Source organism: Copadichromis virginalis, linkage group LG11, assembly GCF_057382275.1.
Source record: "Copadichromis virginalis isolate Kocher_CV1m ecotype Utaka linkage group LG11, C_Virginalis_male_GT1.1, whole genome shotgun sequence".
NCBI classification, from domain to species: domain Eukaryota; kingdom Metazoa; phylum Chordata; class Actinopteri; order Cichliformes; family Cichlidae; genus Copadichromis; species Copadichromis virginalis.
The window spans coordinates 211,539-223,879 of NC_140628.1; the positions used below are offsets into that span (position 1 = coordinate 211,539).

Genomic DNA, 12,341 nt, shown 5'->3' on the forward strand with positions numbered 1-12,341 from the left:
CATGTCAGCACACGCCAAGAAAAGAAAAGTTGATAACAAATGTTTTTTTAACAAGACATGGGCTGCCAAGTACTTGTTCACAGAAGTTAAAGGTAAAGCTGTGTGCTTGATCTGTGGTACACAGGTCGCTGTTTTAAAAGACTACAATTTGAATCGCCACTACACAACCAAACATGAGGATGAATACAGAAATCAGTCTGAAAAAGAGTGCACAATGGTGTCTGATGCTTGCTAGCAAAACTGCAAACCCGACAAGGACTTTTTACCAAACTTCACACCACTAGAGAAGCAGCCGTTCGAACAAGTTATCTAATTTCTCACAAAATTGCAAGGAAAAGTAAGGCATTTTCTACAGAGAGTTTGTTGGACTTGATTGCACTGATATGCCTGGAGAAAAAGGACGCGTTTGAGAACGTCTCACTCTCCTGACGAGGCGGGTTGAGGACATCACTGGGTGCTTGGAGCTTCAGCTGAGGAACAGAGCTGCAGACTTTGAATGTTTTTCTCTGGCTTTGGATGACAGCTGCGATGTGCGTGATGCCGCCCAGCTTCTCATCGTCTTACGTGAAATAACTGCAGACTTTCAAGTGACGGAGGAGCTGGCAGTCATGAAGTCAATGAAAGGGACAACCACCGGCAATGACTTATTCACAGAGGTAAATGCATGTTTGGACAAATTAGGACTGAAATGGGACAAACTGGCAGGTGTAACAACAGATGGTTGTCCAAAGCTGACTGGGAAAAATGTAGGACTTTAAAAGAGAATGCAGGATAAAGTGACAGAAATTAATCCTGTGCAGAATTTTTTTTTTTTTTTCAAGTCAAAGTCAACTTTATTTGTCAATTCTGCCACATGTACACTCAGAAAAATTATGGTTCTTAAATGGTTCTTCAGATGTCTTCATGGTTCTTTAAAGAACCATCATACGTCAAAGAACCTTTTTATTTTGTGGATGGTTCTTCAGCTATTACAAATGGTTCTTTAAAGAACAAAAGGTTCTTCATCCTTAGCTATCTGAGTTTGTTGGTGTAAAATGGCATAAATAATATTCACTTTAATGAGGGTTTAAATTATACTGTGTGTTTTGTTTGTGTGCGGGGGGGCAGATGGTGGGATACTGAATATTCAAATTAAAGTTAGAAACACTTGCTTAAAAATATTCTGATGGCAGGGGTGGGTGCCAAAGCCTGAAGACCCGCAGCACCCACCCTGCAAACCCACTGATCACAAATAATGTGGTAACAGAATATAGAATTTATTATTAAGCCGTTTATGAATATGGTGAATTTATAAATTAACAATCCATTCGGGGGATATTAGACAGATTCAGATACTGATCTATATCAGATCTCTCTCTCTCTCTCTCTCTCTCTTGCTCTCTTGCTCTCTCTCTCTCTCGCTCTCTCTCTCTCTCTCTCTCTCTATATATATATATATATATGTATATATATATATATATATATATATATATATATATATATATCATAATGATAATACTAGTTACTGTGAACTTTACAAACCACCCAGCAGTATGTAAAGTCAAATTATAAAATAATATAAGTAAATAATAATTGCACATGTGATCTGAGTACTTGTTTATCACTGCGCAATTTATTATTATATGTGCCAAGCCAAATAAATGACAGGGAGAGAGAGAGACGTTAGAACACGTAGTACAACCAAAGGGGGGGGCAACTGTAGGGATGCGCATGCGCACACAGATCGCGCGAGCCTTGAACTTTCTAACGGAAAGAAAACTTTCTCTCGGACGTTGCCAGTGGATAACAGTCTTCAGTACCTGCTGGTCTTTAAAGGATTCTGGATTCCTGGACTGTTGGAAAAGGTAAAACATTTTCATAAAACCTTTTTATTGTTTTGTTTTTGTTACTCGTCATTGTAGCTTGCTGTTAATGTTGTGCTAACAGTAATGGTTAGATACGTTAGCCTTTGACGTTAACGCAGTTTAGTATCTGGTATAAAGAACTGTTTTCCTAACAAAACCACTGTTACAATTAAGTGAAGGTGCTCCCAATTAATTTGGCCTGTAAAATATGTGGCTATATTGCGTGCTGCGTACATAAACTAATGTCAGCTAGACAGATATTAAAATTAATAATATGGTTAAAGTCACCAAAATGGCGCCTGAAGCCTGTTGTGTGAGCTCTGTGTCTGGTCTAGAAACTCAGAAATTCAGTAGCCTGTACTTTGAATTGTGGAGTAGCTGTATAAAATACAGCAATGCATAAGTGTTTTGAATAAACAGAAATGTGACACATGAGAAGTTGTCTTTGACTGTTACTGTATAACTTATTTTCAGAGTAGTTGACAAATTATGCTCCAGTCATTTGATGTTACCAAGATAATGTCCGTTTTTATTATAGTTAAATTTTTTTTATGTACATTTCATTTATCCAACATCATATATTAGGCAAAAAAGAGGTCATTATACTAACAAGACCAGATAATCGAAAGCATAAAATAATCAATATTTATCTGAAGAAGGCTTAAAAGTTAGAATAAACGGTGGTATAGTGGTTAGCGCTGCTGCTTCACAGCTAGAAAGACTCTGTTCAATTCCCGGGGTCAACCGGGTGCCTTTTTGTGTGGAGTTTGCATGTTCTCCCTGTTTCTGTGTGGGTTTCCACCCACAATCCAAACATACATATCTGAATGACAACCCTGCCATGGACTGGCAACCTGTCCAGGGTCTACCCCGCCTAAAAAAAACAGCTGGGATAGGCTCCAGCACCCCTCCGATCCTTATGATGATAAAGCGGCTTGGAAAATGAATGAATAAAAAATAAATAAGTTTTTGATGTCACAGAATAAAACAATGTAATGGCATTTTGTTTTGTTTTAACAGATCATGGCTCAGCAGTGGACTGTTGGAGAAGTATCTCTTTGGCTTGGGGAAAATGAATTGGCAGATTATCAACAGGTCTTTGTAGGTGAGCATTTCTATGGATGTGCCATATCAGTGTCCACAGTGCTCCACAAGAAAACCAACATATGAAAAACTGCTGAAACATCAACAGATATACCATGAAAGTGAATGTGGATTCTTCATTGTCTGCAGACTAGAAGACTGTCCCAGAAAGTTTTTGTCTGTGAAATCTTTGAAAAATCACACAAGGAAGAAACATAAATATCAGAAACAAGGATTAGAGTCTGCCCCAGACTGTGACCCTGTCATCCAGGAAACTGTTGAATTTCCCCAATCATCTGAACGAACTCTGAGTGAACTTGTAGAGAACTTTACAGAGACTGTGAGAAAACAACTGGCATTGTTTTCCTTGAATCTTCAAGAGAAAAGTATTGTAAATAGAAAAGTTCAAACATTTGTTCTTATTGAAGTAGAGTCACTTTTCAAGTATTTTATTGAAAACTATAGGGAGATATTTTCTAAATGTTTGCAGACTCTTAATTTTGATATATCAAGTTTTCATTATATTGATGACAATAGTTTGGTAGAACATTGCTTCAGTGCAGTCAGCAACACATATCAACTAGACAGATACTGTGTTGAGAAATTAAACCTGATTGAACCTGTTGAATGTATCCTGGGGATAGATCCTTTTACTGGGAAACAGGACACTTTTCAGTATATGCCACTTCTAAAAGTCTTAGAATTAATATGTAATGATCCTAACATTTTAAGACAAATTTTTAGGCCAGAATCCCGTGCTCCTGAAACCTTAACAGATTTTAGTGATGGGAAAATTTACAAAGAAAGTGATTTTTTTAACACAGACAACCCACATTTGAGAATTCAGTTGTACAGTGATGAATTTGAAGTTGCTAATCCATTAGGATCAAAGAAACGTCTACATAAAGTGTCTGCATTTTATTTTACTTTGGGAAATATTCCACCAAAAGACAGATCTGTTTTAAGACATATTCATCTGTTGATACTTGTCAAACATAGATTGGTGAAAACATATGGATTTGAGAAAATATTAGAACCATTAATTTGTGACCTACAGGTTTTGCAAGAACGTGGATTACGATTAAAATTTGAAGACAGACAGTACTGCATCAAAGGTGGTCTGGCCACAATATCTGCAGACAACCTAACCTCTCACACACTTGCAGGTTTTAGCTGCTCATTCAGTAATGGTAGAATATGCAGGTTTTGTATGTGTCATTACAAGGACCTGTCTAGGATCATTAGTGAGGGAGATTGTGTTCTTAGAACAAAGACTGTTCATGCATACCATCTGCAATGTGTTGAAGATGACCCCCACTGTAGGTCAGTGTATGGTGTAACTGGCCCATGTGCCTTCAACAAGCTGTCATATTTTGATACCACAAATGCATTCCCACCTGATGTAATGCATGATTTTCTTGAGGGGGTCATTCCTCTTGTTTTGAAGTCTGTTGTAAAAGCCTTGCACGAGGACAAAACCGTTACTATCCAAGAGGTGAATGACAGCATAAGGACTTTTAGTTTTGGACAGAATGACTGCACCTCCAAACCTGCTCTAATATCTGAGAAGGTAGCACTGGATGGAAATATCTCTGGAACTGCTGTTGAGAAATGGACATTATTTAGGACTCTGCCTTTCGTCATAGGCTCCAGGATTGAAAAGGGTAACAAGTTTTGGCAGCTTTATCTTTTGGTTCGAGAAATAGGAGAGATTATTCTTGCTCCAACCATCAGCACTGACTGGATTAGTAATCTACATGAACTGATCACTTACTTTTTGACAGATTTCATCAATCTGTTTCCTGGTGTGTTTACACCCAAGCTGCATTTTCTGCTACATTATCCTCAGCTCATCCTTGATTATGGGTCACTCCGCTCTCATTGGTGCATGAGGTTTGAAGCCAGACATCAATATTTCAAGACAGTAGCAAGAATCACCAATAACTATATTAATATTTGTCAGACTTTGGCAAAGAGGAATCAGCTTCGTCAATGCTGGGAGTGGCAGCCTGAACGGATCATCAGGAGCGATCATACACAAGCAGCAGTTAATAACTTATCACTTCAAGAACTTCCAGTGAACTTGCAGATTTGTTTGCAAAACTTGGAGACAGCCGTTACTGTGGATGAGAAACTCTGGACAAGTAAATGCATCATTTTAAACTCTGTAAAATATGCAGTTGGAGATTTCTTCATTTTGGAACTTGTGCATGCAGAGCAAATTCCACTGTTTGTGAAAATAGTCCTGATTGTGTATATCAGGGCCAACTGGTTTCTTGTTGGAAGACTTTTCACAACACTGGAGTTTATAAGACACCTTCAATCATACCACATCAGAGAGACTGATGATCTGTTGATATTCAAGCCTGGGGATGAGGTAGACTTTCATGCTTTGGACGCATACAGATGTGATGGTCAAGACTTCATTACACTGATCCACCGACCTTTTAAGGCAGTCCATACCAAAGTTAGGTAAGATACATCCTAAACCATGACTTTTTAGTTAGGAGTTGTCAACCACTGTTAAAATGATTTTAACCACTTTTTGGCTATTCCACAGGTCTGTCATCATCTATAGTCACTAATGAACTCATAGCTGTTTTTTTAGTAATGTTTTATAATATTTTTATTCTTTATCTTCGACATGCTCATTTCTGTTTTGATCGTGTCTTATTGTTTTTCTGTGCCACAGACAATGAAATCGATGGATCGACACTTCTGCAGATGACTGAAAGAATGAGTGAGCGTCTTTTTCCAAAAGTGAAAGACCAAGTGAAATTTTTGTCTGCTGTAGAGAAGCTGAAAGAGTGAGTCTTAAGTTGACTGGTTGATTCACTGAATTGTACATTCATACAATCCAGTGTTTCCCCTCCCCTAGGTTTATGGTGTTGGAGGGTGGGGGGCAAGGGGTTGACGCAAGCCCTGTTCTGTTTCTCCAGCGTTGATGTGCATCACACACCCATTTACTTTCAAATTGAAATGTCACAGCCACTCTTACTCTCTGTTATGATTCTGTTTCTGTAGTTCAGCAGCTGTTATTGTACGTTTTAAATATGCGGATATTCCTGATGCAGGACACAAGGACACGTATATTCATGTCTTGTAACAAACTCTAAACATACTTCTTACTTCTTCTTGCAGTGGAAGGCAACACAAAGAAAAGCATACTGTGTCAGCACTCCAACCTATGTTTAACTGCAAAGTGCAGTTTCCTCCAGCTGTGCTCACTGCGTTGACCAATAAAGATGCAGCACTAAAGTCACCCACCAAGAACAGACTCAAAAACATGCTTATTCAAGCACTGTTTGACCACTTGAGTAATGAGACAATGTAAGTCTATATATAATTAAGATTTGATCCATTTAAAATACAGTATGTACATCAGAATTTAAGTTCATCATTCAAAATTTGCAGGTATCCCTCTCATGTGCAGTATGTAGACCTTCTGAGGACTGTCCTTCTGAGTTTTCCTTTTTTGAAGGAGAGTTATGGCTCTGGATATGTAAGTATTCCTGAAAAGCAAACATTGATACAATTGTCCAAAAAATTGTCTTTGAATTGCCCAATTATTGGCTAATGAGTGTAACATGCTAACATTTTCATTGCTACATATTCAGAGGTTATCTGTTCCCTTGTGGCCACTACAATACAAGTATTAGTATTGTGATTTTTGAGGCAGATGTCGTGCAGTATGGTCAAACAATAAATAAAATATCAATTGCTCTTTTAAATTAATTGTTTCATTTCTCTGTGAATTCTCAAGTGAATGGTGTGAAATTCAGCATTATATTAGCTCTGTTTGCCTTTGTATCAGGATAGTGTAGTTTTTGTATTTAAAAAATTAAATTTGAAAATAGGGCAGGGATAGCTCAGTAGGTAGTGTGGTTATCCCATGATCGGAAGGTCGGGGGTTTGAATCAACTGAACGGCTACCCTGAGGTACCCTTGAGCAAGGTACCGTCCCTACACACTGCTCCCCAGGCGCCTGATTAGTGGCTGCCCACTGCTTCACTGAGTGAATGGGTTAAATGCAAAGAGAGAAATTTCCCTGTGGGGATCAATAAAGTATACATTATTATTAAAAGGTAGAGGTATTAACATATAGACTGAAAGATCATGACGAGTATGCTTGTAGGACATATTGCCATTAATACTTTATCTACCTTTTATAGTGTATTTAGCCAATCTAAAGTGCTCCAAACCTTTATATCATGTGTTCGATCAACTCCTAAGAGTTAAAGAAGAGATCTGTAAATAGGAACTAATTAGGTTATGACATGATTACAGCAAACCTACCAGCTTTATGTCACTCAAAGTTTTCTGGTAAATGTCTTGCATAAAGGGAGGACCTAGTTGCACCTATTTATGAATAATTAGTTACATTTTTATCATTTGTAGGATGCTCTGCATGAGTCTCTCAGGAACAAGTTTAAAAAGGAAAGAAGACCACTAGTAGACGTAGAGGAAATTGAAAAAATGAGACAGAAATACTCAGTTCCAAATTCAGGAAGAAAAAGATCATCAGATATCCAGCCCTGTATCCTTTTGAAAAAAACCAAGGCAAGTTAAATATGCTCAATGTTTGTTTGCCATTTTAAATTGTACATAAAAGTTAAAAGTATTGTTTGTTTGTTTTTTCTCTCAATATTTGCTAAACTTTTTAATAACCAGGATATCAATCCTCTTGACGATGGGGAGGATGAAAGGAGCACCGACCAACATGTATCAGTGATTAAGCAAGAGTGCCAAAAAACTAGGCCAAATGTGGATGTCATTCAAACGCACCTCAGGAAAATACAGAAGTACAGAACACACTACATTCTTCAGCATACTACTGAAGAGGTTCTACGAGAATTCCCATGTCTCACTATCCCTGTTGTGGTGAGTGTTTTATCAAAAACTGCAGCAAAAAACAACAATAACAATAGTGCACAGCAAAAACACGAATATGTACTGATGTGCTGCACATTTATACAGACTTCTAATAATCATGTACCTACAGGACAGGCAAAGTGACTGACTCAGCAGATTTCATGAGTAATAAAAGTACACTAACAGAACACTAACAGAAATTGCCACATTGACTATGTCTTTCTCTTTGGTTTTATTTTCATGCTACAGGATAATTTTGGACTAATCTGATGCCAATGATAGTTTTTTGGGAAGAATAGTCTAAACATCCCTTTTGCACAGCAATGTGTACTTGAGAATTAAAGTAAACAAATGCAAAATTATAATTTCTTCTCTAATGATAATTGATGTGTGAAATAATGATTGTTCTGGTTTGCTATATAATGGTATATATTATGGTACAAAGCTAATATGTATATGTTTATCCTTTATTTTAGCTTCTTGAAGAGGCTTCCATGTTACTTAAAACTGATGTGGACAAAAAAGTAATCCGAGGATTCAGTAAGTTGGCAGCGAAGCTTGTGTCAATAGCCCCAAACAGCAACCTTAAAAGCCTCTGCTTAAAATCTGTTGATGAGAGCCAGACAGACACTGAAAGAAAAGGTGAGGGCACTTGGCAATAATGAGCAAAAACATTTTTAACTCCTATCTCAGATACCACTTTTTAAGGTTTCACATACAGCACATTAGTAAACACAGTGTCCCTTACAACAGCGGTCCCCAACCCCCGGGCCTCGGACTGGTACCGGTCCGTGAGTCGTTTGGTACCGGGCCGCGAGAGTTGAGGCTCAGGTGTGAAATGTATAGTTTTTCAGGGTTTTTATCAGTTTTCAGCGTTATTTCGTTATCGTTTTTATCGTTTACTCGGTTTTCCTGGGTCTTTTCACGTGTGTTATGAATAAATTTTCTTTTTTTCGGTACCGGTACTAGTTTTATTTTGTTGTATTTATCCGCGACACCTTAAAGGCCAGTCCATGAAAATATTGTCAGGCATAAACCGGTCCGTGGCGCAAAAAAGGTTGGAGACCGCTGCTTTACAATATCCACAGACTGACATTTCTCCTGTCTCGTCTCTGCAATGATGTACTTTAAGATTTAACTGATATACCCTCGATGCTATATGTAGCATCGTTACATATGTAGAGTCGTTACTATACAGTTCCACCAGTTCTTTGAAGGAGAGTAGGTGTGGATTTCATCAAAAAAACGATTAATTACACCATTATTCGAATAAGTCAAGGAAATACTCTATGAAGATTTTCAGTCATTCACACAATGTTTATCCCAAAAAATGTTCAGTGGCAGCTAGACTTGCTTTGCAAGTTCTTTAGGACTCAAATTATTTAAAGCTAGCAACTTACAGAACTGAACAACATTCTGGGGGTTTTGTATAAATGCTTAACATTTACACTGAATTACACTGAAAAGTTAATTAGGTATACATTTACTGCACTAATGCTTATGTTCTGCAAGACATTCAACTCCTGATAAAGGCACTCATATGGCCTTTACACCTTTGTATTAACAAAATTGGCCAGAAAATACTTACATATTTCTCTTTATTTTTCAGGTCAGATGGTAAACACAGCTGTTCTTCTCCTGCCATCTATTTTCAAAGAAAATGCCTCTCATCTCTTCGTCATAAATAAGGTAAATTTATATATTTTTTGGTATGGTGAGAGGGGGGGGGGTCTTGAACAAATCCAGTATTTTACAGGAGTTTTATACTTTCATTGGGACAGCTGTCGTTTATACTTATTTAAACTATACTCCTCATTTCAAGAATTTAATTTCTGTTTCAGGATCCACACAGCCCGATACCTACAATCGTACTCAGCAGCAGTGACGGCAAGCCCTTGAGTGATTCAACTGAGGTCAATGTCCAGATGGATGGACAAAAAATGATTCTGGACAGTGGGGAAATGGACATTTCATTGGCGATGGGTATTGTCTTCTCCCTGTACCATGTCTACAATGTTGCCTATCCAAGTGAACTAAAAAAGACATTTTGCTTTTTGGAGGCATTTGTTCTCAACTTGGGAACTCTGACTACACCTGTACCAGTAGCTGTGCAAAGAGTGGCAAATGCATTAAATATCTCATAGATTGCCAGCATAGTGCAGGTGAGAGACTGAAATTATCCCAGTGTGGACTAACAAAGGACCATGAGTCTCACATTAAACTTAACTTACATAACTTAAGGCTGCAGTTCATTGATAATTTAAATAAAAAGATTGTTCTTGAAATAGTTTTACTGAAAATGCAAACATGCTGATGAAAATGTGTTGTTTAATTGTCTGTTATGAAAGTATTGCTATTTCTAATGTAAAAATTGTTGTTTTATCTATAGTATAATATTTATATGTATTTATAGTAAAGATATTTAATTATTACTGTTTAAATGACTTATATGCTATTATTAGTAGTGGTGTTGTGCTTAGCATTAAAATGTCTTTTTCTGTAATACAAAGTGCCAATAAACCATTAATATATGTCTATGTGCTTGTATTTATTTTACCCTACTCAAATTCAATTTATGATACATTTTATTTTGAAAGATTTAAAATGGTTCTTTAAAGAACCACTCAAAAAAGGTTCTTTAAAATGGTTCTTTTAAAGAACCATTTGAAGGATCTTTTTAAAAATGGTTCTTTGAAGAACCATTTCTTTCAGTGGTTCATTGAAGAACCTTTAAAGGTGCCCCAAAGAACCATTTCTTGATGGTTCTTTGGGGCACCTTTGAAGGTTCTTCAATGAACCACTGAAAGAAATGGTTCTTCAAAGAACTTTTGTTTGAAAGGTTCTTTGTGGCACCAAAAAAGGTTCTTCTATGGCATCAGTCTAAAGAACCACTTTTAATTCCAGTTGGCACCTTTATTTTTCTGAGTGTACAGGACATACAGAGAATAGAAATTTCGTTACTCTCAAACCCTAGATGAAATAGCAATGAACATTTAAATATAAGAGAGTGATTAAAAAATGCACATAAAATTAAATAATTAAAAAGTAAAAATTTAAATAAATACAATACAAATTAACAAGAAAGCTATACAATATACAATATACAGTATTCAGGTAAGGGTAAATGACATTGAGTGTAAACCAGGCAGAGTAGCGCAAATTGGCAAATAGTGCAAATGGAGATTTAGTAATGTACAGTAATAGATAGTATAACAACAAAGTCTTATGAGGTAGTGGCAGTCCAATGCTCCACAAAGTGACTGGTAACTGGTGCAGGCCAGTGAGTGAGTCAGAGTGTGTGTGTGTGTGTGTGTGTACATTATTATTGTACTTTATTGAGCCCCGTGGGGAAATTGCTCTCTGCATTTAACCCATTCACTCAGTGAAGCAGTGGGCAGCCATTGGGCGCCCGGGGAGCAGTGTGTAGGGACGGTACCTTGCTCAGGGGTACCTCAGGGTAGCTTTTAAGGGGAATCGAACCCCCGACCTGTGTGTGTGTGTGTGTGTGTGTATGTGACAGAGTTCAGTGAGACCATGGAGGAGAAGAGGGGAGAGGGGGCAGAATCGGGAGGGAGTTAAGCTTCCTGACAGCCTGATGGATGAAGCTGTCCTTCAGTCTGCTGGTCCTGGCCTGGAGACTCCGCAGTCTCCTCCCCGACGGCAGCAGCTTGAAGAAGCTTTGCATTGGGTGCGTGGGATTAGCCGCTATGCAAAGGGCTTTTTTAGTGAGACGGGTGCTGTGAATGTCCTGGAGGGAGGGGAGAGAGACACTAATGATCCTCTCTGCAGCTCTCACTATGCGTTGGAGGGTTCTATGACAGGACGCATTGCAGGCTCCAAACCACACAGTGATGCAGCTCGACAGGATGCTCTCGATGGTGCCTCTGTAGAAAGTGTACATGATGGGGGCTGGTGCTCCTGCTCTTCTTAGTTTGCGGAGAAAGAAGAGACGCTGCTGTGATTTCTTGGCCAGTGCTGTGGTGTTGTTAAATTGACATTTTTGCATTGTATTATACATCAGGAAGTGTTGTGTAAGACAGTGTTAAAAATAGACCCCGTTGTTGATGTTGTAACTAAAACAGTTAACTTCATCAGAGCAATAAATCACAGACAATTTGTTGCTCTTTTAGAGGAAAATGAGATGGAACATGGTGACATCAGCTATCACTGCCCTGTCAGGTGGCTCAGCCTAAGCAAGGTACTGAAAAGTGTCTGGGATCTGAGAGAACAGATTCAGGATGTCTGTGTGAACAAATCACGTCCCAGAGCTTTCAGATGAAGACTGGGTGGCAGACCTCTGCTGTGGATGTGACTGCACTAATGAACCAACTAAATGTCAAACTGCAGTGCAGGGGATGTACAGTGCAGTAAAGGCTTTCATGAGGAAGTTGCAGCTTTTCTCAAGCCAAGTGAAAGACAGCCTTCTGACCCACTGGCCAACACTAAAGAAGGCTGCACGATTAGCCAATCACCTCAGCCATGTGATGAAGTTCAACTGGAGGCAGCAAATCTCCGTTGGTGCAGATCACAACATGTGTGGGG

At 38.3% G+C, this 12,341-nt stretch overlaps 1 protein-coding gene across 1 annotated transcript; it reads left to right on the forward strand.

Moving 5' to 3' along the window:
* The first annotated feature begins 1,723 nt into the window (after nucleotides 1-1,723).
* Nucleotides 1,724-10,336, forward strand: LOC146697879 (sterile alpha motif domain-containing protein 3-like). Its single transcript, XM_085472798.1, has 10 exons — nucleotides 1,724-1,844; nucleotides 2,865-2,949; nucleotides 5,620-5,734; nucleotides 6,069-6,257; nucleotides 6,342-6,429; nucleotides 7,326-7,487; nucleotides 7,599-7,808; nucleotides 8,276-8,441; nucleotides 9,409-9,488; nucleotides 9,641-10,336. The coding sequence occupies exons 2-10, from the start codon at nucleotides 2,868-2,870 to the stop codon at nucleotides 9,941-9,943; spliced, it is 1,395 nt and encodes a 464-aa protein (XP_085328924.1). The 5' UTR covers nucleotides 1,724-1,844; nucleotides 2,865-2,867; the 3' UTR covers nucleotides 9,944-10,336.
* Nucleotides 10,337-12,341: the final 2,005 nt, after the last annotated feature.